The sequence below is a fragment of the Amblyomma mixtum genome, chromosome 10 (assembly GCF_055824585.1).
Source record: "Amblyomma mixtum isolate Tamu chromosome 10, ASM5582458v1, whole genome shotgun sequence".
In the NCBI taxonomy this organism is placed as follows: Eukaryota; Metazoa; Arthropoda; class Arachnida; order Ixodida; family Ixodidae; genus Amblyomma; species Amblyomma mixtum.
The window spans coordinates 113,658,131-113,675,214 of NC_143021.1; the positions used below are offsets into that span (position 1 = coordinate 113,658,131).

Sequence of the window (17,084 nt, forward strand, 5' to 3'; positions counted from 1 at the left end):
GACTACAAAAATGGCCGTGGGGCTTGGTGCTCCTGTACACTTTAAGCTAGGAGCCATGCTTTTTCATAGGTTTGGTGTGCAAGTTTTTCAGCTATGTAACAGTTCCTCTGAATTTAAAGAACTTCATGATTAGTGCATGCAGCTCTAGCAGTAATTAGTGGTATTGAAGGACGCACTTCAATGCAGAATGATATTGCGTAGTCTCTCATGGTTCAGCTGAGGCACGAAGAGATCTTTTATTGCCTTCTATAAAATGGAAGGCATATTTCTCTGTTTGAAGAGAGAAGGAGGGGGGCTACAGAAGGACAAGAAGTGTTAGCTTTAGGGAGCATGCGCAAAATCCAGCAGCCGGCGCATTGTAAGCAGCCATCTTGTTAGTACTCCTTTGCAGACACCTGTTACAGTTGCCACAGCCGCTATGGTAGCATGCTGCACCGATGCACGCATGAACGTGATAACTGCTCGTAAGTGACACGCTGCAAGTAGCCTGACTGTTTTTAAAGAGAGTGGCTTCAGTTCCTGGAGGCTATGCAGCGGCGCTCTCCAAATGTGATGGACGACTTTATGAGGAGAGGACAAAAACAATCGGGATGGACCCTTTCACGCTGTGGACAAGCAACTGCATCCAGGGCATAGGCTTGTGATTATGTGTGGATGCTTCACCACTCGTATCCAAATGAAGTCACTGGAGGCCCACAACTTTGTAACAAGTGGCTGGATGCATGAGCCATCAGTGAATGGAACTTCTTCAGGGCTACAAGACTAAATTGATTTGTTCATTGGTAGTGGGGTGCTGGAAGTAGTTAGAGAATATGTCTACTTAGGGCTGGTAGTGACCGCTGATCCTGATCATGAGAGGGAAATGACTAGAAGAATAAGAATGGGGTGGAGCGCATATGGCAGGTTCTCTCGGATCATGAATGGCAGCTTACCAATATCCCTCAAGAGAAAAGTATACAACAGGTGTAAGTTAAGGACAAAGCAGCCAGCTATGGAAAGAAAAATGTTAGGTGTAACGTTAAGGGATTGGAAGCGGTTGGAGTGGGTGAGGGAACAAACGCGGGTTAATTACATCCTAGTTGAAATCAAGAGCAAGAAATGGGCTTGGGCAGGGTATGTAATGCGAAGGCAAGATAACCGCTGGTCCTTAAGGGTAACGGAGTGGATTCCGAGAGAAGGCAAGCGTAGCAGGGGGCGGCAGAAAATTAGTTGGGTGGAGGAGATTAAGAAATTTGTGGGGATACAGTGGCCGCAACTGGCGAAGGGCAGGGTTAATTGGAGAGACATGGGAGAGGCCTTTGCCCTGCAGTGGGCGTAGTCAGGCTACTGCTGCTGCTGGCGCTGATGATGATAAGACTAAAATTCAACAAGAAACACAGCAAAAAAACAAAAATAAAACATAACAAATAATAGAAAGCAACGTCTGGTGAAGAGCCTGAGTTCAGAATTACAAGAAGTACAGTGATAGGGAAATGGAAGAATGTGCTAAACGTGGAATGATTGAAGCTGCAGATGAACAGTCAGTGCACAAGCAAGATTTAACTTTCGCTGTCAGAGAAAGTACTATCCTTACTTTCATGAGACTAGATTTTACGAGTACTGTCTTGTACACCTGTCTCGAACCCGTATTGTATTTCTTTTCATGCCTTTGTTTCGCTCTTTGCTGTAGACTTTGGTCTTCATTGTCTGTTATGTTTTTTATGCCATGTTTCTTTTGGCTTTTAGTCTATTGTTTACATATACTCTTGTCTCGCAGAGCGAGGCATTACTGGAAGGGATATGTATACAGACCTCCTGCACGTTTGCAAACAAACAAGGAGGCGCTGCTGCCTTTAGCAGGCCCACGGTAGGCATAAGGCCAGGGCAGACATGTCTTGAGCGTGGGTTTTGGAGGTTTGTTGGCGCGTTTTTAGTCTGAGCGCGGTTGAGCTTGATGATTCTGCTCAAAGTGAATGAGCTTGCGTTAACGATGTATTCCGGGAAAATACTTTGGAACTGTGAGTTGTGTATGTGATTGGTAGTAAGCAGAAATGTGCAGGCTTTGACTTCTACGCAATACATTGAAAATTCGAGATCCCTGCGGTAACCCGCTTTGGAGTAATGCAAACGCAATGACGCCTCCTCATTTCAAGTTGCTTTTTTGTTTTTAATTGCTTCCTTTATTACCCACTTCATCCACAATTAATTATTTTATTTCACCTTAATTCACAATTTGCAATTAATTCACAGTTAATTTACTTTAATGCACCCTTAATGTGCACCTTTAATGCACCTCTTGTACTGCACTTAATCTGCAGTATCATTTCTTGCATTGATGCTTTCGAGTAATAAATAGCAAGGCCGCCGCGGTGTCTCAGTCGTTACGGCGCTCGGCTGCTGACCTGAAAGACGCGGGTTCGATCCCGGCCGCGGCGGTTGAATTTTTATGGAGGCGAAATTCCAGAGGCCCATGTGCTGTGCGATGTCAGTGCACGTTAGAGAACCCCAGGTGGTCGAAATTTCCGGAGTTCTTCACTGCGGCGTCCCTCATAGCCTGAGTGGCTTTGGGATGTTAAACCCCATATACCATATACCATACCATAAATAGCAGTCACTCTTATGTAGCCTTTGATACCAGAGCAACAGAATAGCTGTATGAGTTTTGTGTGGCTCATTTCTCAAACTGCTGAGCTGTGCACCCAAGGCTCAATCTTGTAGTCGAGGATCACTGGGGAGCAGCCTGGGCTGTTTCGTGAAGCATTACAAAAGATGTGCAATGTGAAAGTAACGGGAGACACAATGGAGACATACAAGCACTGACAACTAATATTTATTTTTTGCTTGGCAGAACGTGCGATGAAAGACAAGAAATCGGTCAAAAAGGCAGCACGCAAAAGACAAGAAAACAAACCAAACACCTTAAGGGAGGGGCAGGTAAAAGCATATCAATGGAATGTGTGGGCAAGACAGCCAGTCCATTGGCAAGGTCCTTGAAAGAAGCAAACTTATGAACGAGTGATGACATTATCAAATGTTTAACCTTTTATTGCCTGCAAAACACACATTCTGTTTATCCCCTGTTTGGCACATGACGTCCTCAGTTGCTTATGCAGCATAAAACCCGGCCTAAGTGAGTAAAGTGATCTGTCTCTCCCTCTCTAGGACACGTCGCATGAGATGGTGGTGTCCTGCTGTCGCTTCTTGTGCTACTTCTGCCGCACGAGCCGCCAGAACCAGAAGGCCATGTTCGACCACCTCGACTTCTTGCTGGAGAACAGCAACATCCTCCTCTGTGAGTGCAAAACATTTCGTGCACCATGGGAATGAATTGCACTTGACTCTTGACAGTGTGAAATTTGTGACAGTAGCATGCAGTTTGAATTAAGGGGAGCCTTTGTAGTATACTCAGTGTAGTATAGTATACTACAGTAAAAGCTCGTTAATTCGACACTGACGGGACCGCGAAAAATTGTCGAATTATCCGAATGTCGAATTATCGAATGAACAACAAAAAACAATGTTTGCCGCAACAGGACGTATACCTTTAGTTGGCAAGGAAATCTGTAATCACCGTCCGCTTTTTCGAGCGACTACGATAGCTCTAACAGCTGCCAGGTGCTCCGCGGCACACGCGCCGTCAGGGATTTGTTCACAGAAGTCCTCCCGCACGGACAAGGCTTCTGCGGGTTCTCTCACCGTGCACTTCGGCATTTGGTGCAACTGCTCACAATCGTAAATCGTCGTCGTTGTCAGCGCCTGTCACTTCAATTATTTCATCCTCGGTCAGCTGACAGGACACGAAGGCGAGGCGGCGCGCAGGCCCTGCGCGCTACCCATCGGAAAGCAGCGCGGGGAGGTGGTGAAGGGAGTGCCGCTCCCCGCTTATCTGTTTTTTCAACCAGCGTCCGCGGGGACGGCGTTGTTGCTGGGACGCGCGTCTTATCTTTCCTCTGATCTTTTAACTCTCCTCTTATCTGCACGGGGACTGTGGACGGGTGTCTTATCTTTTCTCTATCTTTTTCTCTGATCTTTTAACTCTCCTCTATCTGCACATGGCAGCGGTGGTGGCTGAGCCAGTAGGCAATCCCTTCCGATTTCCTTTCACCCTTCTCTCAGTTGCAACAAAACAGCAACAAGTAGCGCAGTAAACACGCTGACAAAGCGCGCATTTACCAAAAAAGGCGCCGTAAATAACCGTGATAGCGACTGCTGCGACACAACAAAGCACACACAAAAAAAAGACGCCAGCCGCTTCGGCCGCCGCTAACTCGCTTCCTCGGATGGATGGACGGATGGATGGATGATATGACCATAGGGATGGCCTATCAGCCGTACAGTAGCGCCGCTTATGGCAGTGTTTTTTCTTTTTTCTCTCGGCACACCGGCTTGGCGGGCTGCGGAGTGAAGTCGAATTAACCGACGCACGGCAGAATTTGTTCGAATTAACGAGAGTTTCGCCCCATAGACTCCTATGTATAATTGTAGGGACCTCGCGCGCGCGTCGAATTATCCGATTTGCCGAATTAACGGGGGTCGAATTAACGAGCTTTCACTGTAGTATACTTTGTAGTATACTCGGTTCGAATAAACCAGAAGTTAAAATTAAGCAAGTTTCAGAGAACAATTCACTCTAGCGCTTCTTGCAGGGAGACTTCATTATGTAATAAGGGAGTAATTACTCATTGGCATCCACCTGAGCGCAGCCGTACGGCTACGAAGGAAGGCTATACAGTTTTCCCTAGCTATACAGCTGTACAGCTTTGACCAGACTTCATTATGCATTTTGAAACAGGATTAAAAGCCTCTTGGAGCTCTTCAAAGCGGCTGTCTTAGTGTAGACCCAGAATTTTTTACGAACATAAGGGGTACTGGAAGATACCGGAGCCGGCTGGGTGTTACAATCTGTACATGTACAGTCGGGTCCGCTTATAACTGCCGCATTTATAAGAAATCCTTGCTTATTACGAATGAGGGCGGTGCTACTGTCAAAATATACCGTATAAACGCGTGTAAGGGCCGCACCTATGTATGGGCCACACCCTGTTTTTCAGAAGGAAATAATAGAAGAAAAGATCCATGTAAGGGCCACACCCAAGCTTTCCTTGTTCCACGCTGGGATAGCCTTCGAAATGCATAGCCCTGGCCTCCGCGATCAGCTCCGGTAGAGAGCAGCTGTGCGTTTAATCACGAGGCCACGCACGCACACAGGAGCTTCGAGGTGTCGCCCACGGCTGACGCCCGAGGCCGCGGCTCATCATCATCGTCGTCAACTTTTTCCTCTCCTATGAGCTCCCGCTGTCCATATCGGCATCGGTATCGCTAGCTCCAGCTTTTTGTGGTAGTGTGTTAGTTCACCGTAGTAGTGGCTTTCGCGTGCTGCTGCCGAGCGGTGCAGTTTTAGCACGGTGGGCAAGCACCTTAATAGCTACATGGCTGGTTTGCTCATGGTAGTACATGGTTTGCCCGAACACGGCAAGCGTGCGGTGGGCAGCAAATCTGACATGGCCGAGAAGTGCGTCCGACTATGCTGAAACCAAAGGGATGCTCTGAAGAACACAGGCTGCAAAAAACGCACTGTCCGCCGCAAGCCGTGCAAGTTTCTCGAACTAGAATAAGAGCTGCTCTGCTATGTGATGGAAGTGTGGAACAACAGCTACGCATTGACAGTGGACATGCTGCGTGACTTCTTGTGGCATGAGCGTGCACCAGACCACAGCACAGCTCGGAGTCGGAAGACTCCGCTAGTGATGACTCAACGTAGAATACGCTCATTCCCAGATTGCTCTGTTTATACTTTTAAAAAAATTTTTTCTTCGCAAATCGTTTGTATGGGTGGCACCCCAAAAATTGGCCTCAGATCTGAAAAAAAAAAAAGTGTGGCCCTTAAACACGTTTGTATGGTAATTTCGTTGTGGTATCTTTAATAATGAAAATGTTAATTTCAGGATGTGCATTTCCCCGTAACAGTGCGATAAACAAACTGTACATGGTTGCAGACAATGACACCACTACACCAGCTGAGCCTATCGGCTGTGCTGTCGTCTGCTAAAGTTCACCTTCCTTCACTTATCATGCCGTTTGGGAACTGCTTTTCATGTCGAGCAGTCTAGGCTGTCCAGCTGAGTGAGCAAATGTAGCACACCTGACGGACTCCACGAGAAGCTTGCGTGAACCGGAGGAATACCTGTGGATGCCGCGCCTTTTGGCTGCATTTCTGGCTTCACAACACACACTTATCATGTTTTAAAAAGATACCATTGAACTGACGTTGCATAGATCGCCACTCTGTTCTTGAAAGCACTCGTCAACTGTTAACCAACAGCCGCCTGCACGGGTACTCTGTGAAATGAGAAAAATTCATTTCTGAAAGTTTTTTTTGCTTACATGTGTTCCTAAGGGTCGTGCTCCTGCCCTGTAGGAGGTAATAATAAGAACGGTAAACTGGGCTAGTTGGTAGGAATTCATACTGAAAACTGCGCAAAAAACGAAGAACAGAACGAGAAGGCACGACACGGGCGCAGACTATCAACTGAATTTTTATTCACACGAAGAGACCTAAATAAGTATCTTCTGCCCACAGTCAACCCAAATCAACCCAAGACACAATCACCCACTATCCCTTCGCGTGCACCGTGATGCAACCGTCAAATACACTTCCAAAAAAACTGCGCACAAACAAAACCACGACAACCTTAACAGTGTAGGAGGTGACTGCCATGTGCATTGCGGTGTACTAAAGATACATCTCCTTTGAAATGACTGCATATTTTTGCATTCTGTTCTAGGATGTGCTCAGTTTTTGTTCATGAAAGGACAACTGCGTAGGTTCACTATGTAATCTGAAAACAGCTTTGAAAACGTTTACATGTATTCCTATCGGTCGTAACCCCTTTTTTTTGACCACCAGTCGGCCCAGCCGGCTACAGCAGTGCTACTGCATCTTGCTTATGTCACAGATTGGTGTTGCTTAATTCGAACTTCTGCACTCATATTAATGCTGTAGCTATGCCGACAGGCACTTTATTAAAAAGGCGCCCATTAATTCAAACTGTGTATAATTCACAGTTTTTGAGTGCCATAGTTCAAGGTTAAGCCCATTTGGTGAGGAAAATTCTGCGCATTAAGAAACAAACGCTTGCCAGGGTGAAATGAAGAAAAGCGTAAAAACACTGACGTTTCGGCACTGTTACGGGTGCCTTGTTCACAATGAGACAGAAGCAGATGCGCCGTTGCTTATGAAAGAAAAATGTGGTGCACAGAGCATGTACACCTCGGGTAGATTGCCTGGTGTCCTGTTTATCGCTTCACTTGTCATGTGAATGTGAAGAGACTCCTTGATCTTGTAGAAGATATTAAGCGCCCCTGCTGTCCTGCTTGGGGCTTCATTTTTTCTACAAACCATGCACCAACTTGCCCCACTACGTGTTTGACTCCTTGAGCAGCCACGTACGCGGATTGGTCTTTTTCAAGAATGCACGCGAAATACCAGTGGCCCATATTTTGATGGTGTTCTGCTGAGGCGCTGGAAGCCACTTTTTTGCTATTGACGTTGTGCTGATGTTCTTTGAACCACCTTTTGAAATCCCCACTCTTACCTTGTGGGGTTTCACTTGGGGAGATATAAATACGTTCTCCCCGTTTAACCGCGGCTGACCCAGTTCAAAACTGCTGGACCCCACACCCCGTGGTCGTGTATGGTACCGAGCGCACGCCGACCACAGCAGGCCTTGCTCTGAGGGAACAAAGGAATGACACTCTGGATGACACAAACAAGGCATTTATTGCTACAACAACAATAACGGCAGCTAGCAACAAATTACGCTGAAGAATCGAGGACATCCGACTCACCAGCACGGTTACGAGCGAATGTTTGCCCACGGTAGGGCAGAGGGAAACTCCGAGGCCGGACGGGACGGGCATGGCGGGAGCAAGTTCCCACCACGAGGCCGCGTGCCCGCAGGCGAAGAGCGGAGCCTTGCGCGTGCACATCAGCGCACTTCCCAGGTTCCCAGCTGAAGAGGCCCGTCTCCCCCCGCGCGCGCTCAGCAAATACGCCATCCGTGGCGGTCGTGGCACTGCGATGCCAGCCCCTGTTAGTTAAAGTAACACGATTAAGGAGGGTGCATTGCGGGGAAGCTAACCACTGGCGACGAGTTGAAGGTGCACTGTGGGGAAGCGAATCACAGGGTGGAAGCTTGGGCGAGTTAGTGACGGTTCACTTGCCACATAGAGCTAGACAGACACGGACACAGGAAGACAAGCAGCACCCGTTCTGTTTGTCTTCCTGTGTCCGTGTCTGTTTAGCGTTATGTGGCAAGTGAACCACAGGGAACGAGTAAAGTGTGTCCCAACAACCTACATAAGTTACTGTACTACTGCCATGCGAAGAGACAAGGCCCCACACAAACTGGGGCCAAGGACGCAATTTATTGGACGTACACAACTATTTATCGACAACAAGCACATGACACAAACAACGAATTAACAAGCAAATAGCATATACATCAATTCGAAACTGAAACTAAAACGAATGAACACAACATACTCCCTTCCTTCGTGGAAGAGAATTTTGTAAACTTTTAATGCAAATAAAAAAATTTTGAAAAACATTCATGCAATCACAAAAATTTCGCATCTCAAAATACAAAAAATGCAAAATATCATATGCTCAGAATAGGCACATTCTTTTTGAAGCAAAACATAAGACACTAAAGGGGCTCTGAAAAGGGCTCTATACTGAAGTTGCGGTATGCCTGGGAGGTTAAAGCACCCCACTTCAGGAATATTGCCTAGCAAGAATTTTTCTAACGCGCTTTGTAGAAGCCTCTGTAGTGAAGTTTGCGGTGCTGTACATTGTTTGCCGCATCCGGTTCACGTTAGTGGAATGCCCATTTCGTTCTTTCTCTTGCGCCCCCTGCACAACTGCAGAGAAGGGGGTGAGTCACACTCGTTACCCAGCGGGATACGGGGGGCGCCGGATAGCGGAGGATTACGGGAAAGGTCAAACGCCCTCCAGGGATGGATACATTAGGTCGCATCCTGTTGTGCACATGCTTGCGGCGAGGTGGATTCGCGTCACAGTGTGTGGCTTTTGTCCCATGTCTGCAGCGGCGTACGTTGACAGCTTGAAGCGCGGTCAACAGGATATTGCCACGCTAGCTGCAGGTATGAGGAGTGAAGATGCTGAACAGATGGGTTGAAGTGACTTTCCTTTAACTTGGGTCATCCGGACGTTGAAATAATCTGCATCATGGGAAAGTGAGAGTGTTCATGAAGCTCGCCACAGGAAAGCATAATTCTCCAAAATCGTTATGTTAGAGAGTGTACATATTTCATTTATTTTCCTTAAAGGCCCGGTGAGGGGCGTTACATAAGGGGTTACATATGTGTGCAGTGTTTGTCGCAATGAGTTACCTTCTTTCCCCAATCATTGATTGGTTGTGTTGTCCTTTACGAATTGTTGATTGGTGATGTTTTCCTTTCCCCAATAATTTATTGGGTGGATGTTTGTGCAGTTACCTGATTGGTTATTCTCCCCATCAATGGCGGGGACATAGGGTTTAAAAGCAGCTGTTTTGGCTGGACCGAGGGCTGGTTTCGTCACGTACAACTACGAGTCAGTCAAGTGTAAATATGTTTTCTCCTTGCTTGTATCTTCCTTTGTGTTATTAATTGTTATTAAAAGTTAACCTCTCCAGAAGTGTCCTCTAGCAATGTGATTGAGCAATTTGAATCTGCAAGACGTCAAGCATCCTTCAACAGTCATCATCAACCCAATTTCCCTCTACAAGATCCAGAGGGGACTTCAACTCCGTAGTCAAAATTTGAATTTCAGCGTCTTTGCACCTTTCCCTCCTGTCTCGTCACTTTTTGCACGCTGGAAGCTTGCTCCGCCGGCCCCACCTCCGGGCGTGGAGCTGGCTGATCCGCCGGAGCTACGTGGCTCATTGGCTGCGGCTATTGTAGCTGCCTGACGTCTGAAAGAATCTAACCAATAGCCATCTCTCAACAGAAGTGCGAGCGACGGAGGAGGGGGTGCAAGCATGACAAGTCGCCCGGGAAGGGCTCGCAAACTTTTGCATGTGATTGTGGGCTCTCTGCTGCGTGTAGAAGCGTGTTATTTGGCTCAGGTGTTCACGACAGCAAAATGCAGTGATTGGGAGAGTTGATGTCCTTTCCTCAGAAGGTGCTTCACAGCCCCTTCAGACGTGTACGGGCATTGCATATCATTCATTTACTCTCGTTCCTGTTAGGAAATGTATACAGGCGAGGTGGGACAAACATTGCATCCACCTTTGCCAACAAATTCTCAAAGTGCTTTTTTCAAGGTGCAATGCCCTCAAGAAAAAAGAAAAACTCGCGATCCCTTATACCATACAACATATGGATACAGTAATGTGTTGAGGAGGACAATATCTAGTAAAATGTTGCAATTAAAACAAAACATTAGAACAGCTTTAAGTACTTAGAGTAGAAGCAGTCAACACCCGGATGGTTATCTTTAAGGATTATACAGCAAAAGTAACTGTTACCTAGTGTATATTTCTATAAGGTTGCTTGCATGTGTGTGGATAAGGGTAAAATTGGTAAATAGGTTTTTGAGGAAAGGAAATGGTGCAGTATCTGTCTCACATATGTCGGCCTGAACTGTGCTGTAAGGGAAGGGAGGAAGGTGGGAGTGAAAGAAGAAAGAGAGAAAGAGGTGCCGTACTATGGAAATAATTTCGACCACCTAGGGATCTTTAATGTGCACTGACATCACACAGCACACGGGCCAGCGTTTGGAATAAAAAAAAAATTGTAGCCTATTGGGTTCTAGTACTTGAAACAGAGCTATATGGGCAACATTATACATTTGTGAATAAAAAAATGTATTTATCATTGATTGCACATATAGATATGTCTGAAAGGTTTTCATGATGCACCTCAAGTGAGAGGTTATTTTTTTAGATGCTATAGGTAGTTATGAGGACAAAAAGTCACACAAGCTAAATTCACTCTACATTATATATGCAAGATATTGATGTTCACAATCATCTCAGTCAACCAACAAAAAAATATATATAGGAGAATCGTTTAGTTACATAGTCTTTCATCCATATAGGCCTAGGTTGTCGTTGGGCTGCTGACTGAGAGGGTGATGGAGGATGATGAAGGGGAGTGGGGATTCTTGAGGCAGATGCTGCCGACGGAGGACTGTAGTCCCTTCCGTCAGGCGTCTCATCGTCAGTAATATGAAGCACTGCAAACCGGAAGGCACAGAATTCCCCCCGAAAAAAGAATCACTCACAACAGTCCATGAAGTGGGCAGATGAGCCTCAGTAGGAATGTCCCGAAATGAAGATTGTTGAGATTGAATGACTGGCCATTGCGAATTAATCAAACGGGTTTGGGGTTCGGACATGTCATGGATAGGTAGAGGAGGTTCCGTGTTCACGGCTGTTGGCATGGAGCTCAAGTTCCATGTAAAAACTTCCAGAGTCATATGGAAATGGCATGTTCAAAAAGTCCAAGGAGTCCTCATGCTCTTCAGGACCTTTTGGTTTGACAGATTTAGTCAATTTGGAAGCATTCCACAGCTTCCCATCATCTAGACTAAAAGAAGGGCCTTGTTGGGCAACAACCTTTCTAGGTCCGGAGCTTTGTGTGTCTCCCTTGAAACGAACTATGGGTCGACGGACTCTAACATAGTCACCAACTTGGAAGAGGTTTGGTAGCTTTGCACTGTTCTGTGTACTTCTTGGAATGTGCATGTTTGTTTTGTACTCTCTCCCACAACTTCTTTGCAGCTTCATAAACTATAAAGAGCTTATGAACGAGCTGTTGAATGAGCTGAATGAGCTGTTGGCACACCTCTTACCCATCCACGTTTGAAGGGGCTGTGAAGTCCCTTCTGAGGAAAGGACATCAACTCTCCCAATCACTGTATTTTGCTGTCGTGAACACCTGAGCCAAATAACACGCTTCTGCATGCAGCAGAGAGCCCACAATCACACGCAAAAGTTGGCGAGCCCTTCCCGGGCGACTTTTCATGCTCGCACCCCCTCCTCCGTCGCTCGAGAGATGGCTATTGGTTAGGTTCTTTCAGACATCAGGCAGCTACAATGGCCGCAGCCAATAAGCTGTGTCGCTCCGGCGGCAGCTCCACGCCCGGCGGAGCAGCGCCGAGCTTCCAGCGTGCAAAAAGTGACGAGAGAGGAGGGAAAGGTGCGAAGACGCTGGAATTCAAATTTTGACTACGGATAACTCGGCTTCTACAAAGTGCGTTAGAAAAATTCTTGCTAGGCAATATTCCTGAAGCGAGGTGCTTTAACCTCCCAGGCATACCGCAACTTCAGTATAGAGCCCTTTTCAGAGCCCCTTTAGTGTCTTATGTTTTGCTTCAGAAAGAACGTGTCTGTTCTAAGCATATGATTTTCTGCATTTTTTGTATTTTGGGATGTGAAATTTTTGGGATTGCTTGAATGTTTTTCAAAATTTTTTATTTGCATTAAAAGTTTACAAAATTCTCTTCCACAAAGGAAGGGGGTACGTTGCATTCATTGGGCTTAGTTTCGGTTTCGAATTGATGTAATATGCTATTTGCTTGTTTGTGTTTATGAGTACTTGTTAATTGGTCGTTTGTGCCATGTGCTTGTTGTCGATAAATAGTTGTGTACATCCAATAAATTGCGTCCTTAGCCCCAGTTTGCGTGGGGCCTTGTCTCTTCACATGGCAGTGCAGTAACTTATGTAGGTGAGACTGGGGATTTCAGAACGTGGCTCAAAGAACATCAGCACAACGTCAAGAGCGAAAAAGTGGCTTCCAGCGCCTTAGCAGAACACCATCAAAATACGGGCCACTGGTATTTCACGTGCATTCTTGAAAAAGACCAAGCCACGTACGTGGCTGCTCAAGGAGTCAAACACTTAGTGGGGCAAGTTGGTGCATGGTTTGTAGGAAAAATGAAGCCCCAAGCAGGACAGCAGGGGCGCTTAATATCTTCTACAAGATCAAGGAGTCTCTTCTCATTCACATGACAAGTGAAGCGATAAACAGGACACCGGGCAATATACCTGAGGTGTACATGCTCTGTACGCCCCATTTTTCCTTCATAAACAACGGCGCATCTGTTTCTGTCTCATTGTGAACGAGACACCCGTAACAGTGCCGAAACGTCGGTGTTTTTAAATTTTTCCTCATTTCACCTTGGCAAATGTTTGTTTCTTGATGTGCAGCATTTTCAGTTTTCTTCAAGTTCTTATTGTTGACAGGTAACTGCACTTACTTATTAATAAGTAAGTGATTGGTTTCTGTCTTATCAGCTATCTTGGGCAGCGTTCTTGTTAATGTAATGTGTTGGACTGCAGTAGTGAGCATTCGTTGCATAAATAAATCCTGAAAACCCGTTTGAAGTGAGTACCTTTTACCATCTTGATTTGTGTTGAGATGTGGGTAAGTGTCTTTGGCGTTGCAGTTTGTTGCTTAGTTAACTTGCCCATGACTTGCTGCAGATTTCACGAGACTTCGGCCTCATGCGTGTCAATAAAAGAATATTTGGCAGGGCACAATTTATGAGTGGCAGTTTTACAAGAAAACAAGCAGCAAGTATAGAGTATTTTCATCCGCCTCTTTTCTTCAAATCTCAGGCATAGTTGAAACAAAAGTTTGGCCGTGCTGTGCGTGTTGAACATTGCTAGTTTTAATAGCTTGGTCATAAAGAGAGTGAAAAAAGGATGGAAAGGCAGGGAGGGAGGTTAACCAGGCGATGCCCAGTCGACTACCCTACACTTGGGGAGGGGAACAAAAGGGAAAAAAGGAAAAAGAGTGGCAAGGAAATGAGTTGTCTAAGTGTCCAGTGACCACTATGTCAAAGAGACAGAGGGCGCGCACTGAAAACTTAGATTATAGGCGGGAATACAACCCCGAGTCCCTTAAGAATTTCAGGAGCGCTTTCACCGCTGTCCTTTGTGAGGAAGGTTGTGTCCAAGGCCCCAGAACGTTGGACTCTGTTAAAGGACGCGAGTCCAAGCGGTACAGATAACTACGGATAACTCGGTTTCTACAAAGCGCGTTAGAAAAATTCTTGCTAGGCTATATTCCTGAAGCGGGGATAGCTTGGTCATAAAGACTGCCACTTCTTATGGCCTGTGTGAAGCTAAGTGACCTCTTCCCACTCTCACCATCGACAGCAGTTGTGATTGCAGCCCACTGTCTGTTGATCTGCTGCTGCAGCGCGTCCCTCCCTGCGGGGGTCGACGCCCCTGGACGTGGCCTACAGTTCCCTGATGGAGAACTCGGAGCTGGCCCTGGCCCTGCGTGAGCACAACCTGGAGAAGATAGCGGCCTACATGTCCCGGTGTGGACTCCAGTCCAACCTGGAACTCGTTGACCGTGGCTACCCGGATGTCGGATGGGACCCCGTGGAGGGAGAGCGCTACCTGGACTTCCTGCGCTTCTGCGTCTGGGTCAACGGTCAGTGTCTGCAGCTCTCTTCTTGCCAGCTGATGAAACGGGCTGAATTTTTTTTTTATTCAGTTACCCTAAAGGTCCGTGCGGGCATTACATAGGGGGGGGGGGGGGGTACAATAAAAGTTTAGAAGGCGGAGAAAATACACAAACAGGCGAGTGCACACAAAATTCGAACATGAAACAAATACGTCATTGCAGGTAGATATATGCGGCTCATACAACATTCACAGCCCCAGGAAGCACTTCAGACTGTCGACAAATGTGACGTGGTCAGTGATGGATGCCACGTTTTCCGGGAGCTGATTCCAGTTGCGAACGGTGACTGAAAAAACAGATTTGTGTGGGTGAAAATGGGCTGCACTTTGTGTTGGTGATCCAATCAATCAATCAATGTGTTGGTGATCAAGACTCTTGAATGTGCAGCTGTGGGGGGGGGGGGGGGGCAGGCTAACTTGCTAATGCGAACGCATTAGATGGCTATGTTGGCATCCTACAGTGATCCTGGAGGTTGTTTCCCTGTCACTAGTCGTGAAAGTCATGAGACATCAGTATAAAGAATGGAACCCGGGCTACCTGCGTGGGAGGTGATGTCACAGAATGACAAAAATTTAGAGTGACCAAAGCAAATTGCTTCCAGTCTACAGATAATGCTGGTTTGAGCAGCAACAGATATTGCAGGTGCCGAAATCCCAGTGATGGGGTCACTGGTTGAACTCAATGTGGTGGCAGTATTACATTCACCAAGATTTTGAGCAACCGTTCGGCGTACAGCATTCTGGGTGGTGTCACAGCATTTCTGTTTGCATATAACTTACATATGCAAGTCGAGTTGGAGGCTAGATTGCGACAGGGATTTGGACCGATGAAATATACACCTTCAATTGCATGCTTTATGCGACTACATTTTCCCCTTAAGGTGCCACTGAGATGTGAGATGGGAAGTTGGAGGCTAGCTTGGGACAAGAGTTCCCAGACATGCACCTTCAGTTGCATGCTTTGTGGTGCAGTTGAGGTGTCCACCAAGATGTCAGAACTACTGCTGTGCTCTTTCCTTTCCTCAAAAACCTTTCCTTTGCCGGAATCACATGCTTTCGCATTCCCATGTAAGCAGACTTTGGGCCCTCAGAATTTTTCTTGCCCTTGTCAACTACAATAGGAAACTGAATTTTCAGACAACATTAATTTGGACTTGTGCGATATTTGGGACTTTAATGAGAAAACATCACACACCTCTCAGGAACGTGAATGTTTTCATAGGTTGGGACCATCTGTGACCTTTGCCTGCAGGTCTTCTCATCATGATGCTCTTGGGTACTTGCCCTTCTATCTTCCCTTTGCACAAAACCCATAACTGCCCTTGGACACCTTACTGCCCGCAGCCATGACTAGTTATGCTCGTGAGCCCATCACCCAAGGCAACGCTGCCCGCCTGATTGCTCGTTGCAGACTGTCTGCCTCCCAAGAGTCTCAAAAATGCCACGACAATTCCCACTTGTCTGGATTACTTCCCACCATGCGGGTTTGTGCGAAAAACTTATGCTGCGTTACATGGATAATTATCATGCTTTGCACACAGTAGCCGACTTTGCATACAAAGTTGCACCGCTTCATCCCAAGTCCACGTCTACTACAGTGCCTCCTGAAATAGTGCTTGTGACCTGTCTCAAGAGAATGGAAAGCTGGGCTAGTTGTAGGTTGTTCATGATGGAAATTTCTGGGCGCGAAGAAACAAAGGACAGCGAAGGCGCTTGTCCTGTGGTTTCTTCGCTGTCTTTTGTTTGTTCGTGCCCAGAAATTTTCATCATGACCTGTCTCAAGCCCTATAATTTGCTCTCCACGTCACCCGCCTAGCACACACCAGGACGATGACTTTGCTGAGGGTGACCAGATGACTGAGAAGGGTCTGCCTGTGCTTTTGAAGATGACGATGCTTAAAGACTGGTTTAGTTTATGGGGGTTTAACGTCCAAAAGCGACTGAGGCTATGCCTTAGTTTAGGGCTGCGAAAATTTCAACCATGTGGGGTTCTTTAACATGCACTGACATTGCACAGTACACGGGCCTCTAGAATTTCACCTCCATCGAAATGCGACTGCCGCGGCTGGGATTGAACCTGCGTCTTTCGGGTCAGCAGCCGAGCGCCGTAACCACTGAGTCACCGTGGCAGCATGATGACGCTGAAAGAGTGTGTGCTTGAGTGTCCTTGAAGTCTCTGTCGTTGAGTTCCACATGGTGAAGCACAGTCCCTTGTGGAGACTTTGGACTCTGTGGTGTTAAAGAATTAAGATTTTTTTCGCCTAACATATAAGCCAAGGAGACTGTGGAGTTAGTACTTTCGACCAAAAGTTTGTTTTTTCGAACCAGCGGAGATGCGAGTGGGCGTAACTGTCACAACCCATTCACTGCAGTGGAAGTGCCATCTTGGATTCAAACGGAGTCAATCAGATGGATTGGCTTAGATAGGCTTGGCTGTCTTGTCCTCGTTATTGCTATTCGAGTTAATGGCGTGCTCTACATGGCTACCAAGGTGGTGTACAAAGAAGGGTATACAGAAGAAGTGCACTCAAAGGTGACTCAAGTGCTCCCCTGAATTTTACCGCGTGCAAACAGAACGTGGGAAACGGTGAAACCCACCATGTTTCAAGTTGGTTCTC

At 46.7% G+C, this 17,084-nt stretch overlaps 1 protein-coding gene across 5 annotated transcripts in view; it reads left to right on the forward strand.

The window, feature by feature from the left end:
* The window catches only part of LOC149326706 (ryanodine receptor-like), a 542,398-nt gene that overhangs the window by 294,475 nt on the left and 230,839 nt on the right, over positions 1-17,084 (forward strand). For all 5 annotated transcript variants that reach the window (XM_089563500.1, XM_089563501.1, XM_089563503.1 and 2 more), the window contains exons 55-56: positions 3,142-3,271; positions 14,195-14,434. In XM_089563500.1, coding sequence (XP_089419626.1) covers positions 3,142-3,271; positions 14,195-14,434 — 370 coding nt within the window. The remainder of the gene's footprint in view (positions 1-3,141; positions 3,272-14,194; positions 14,435-17,084) is intronic.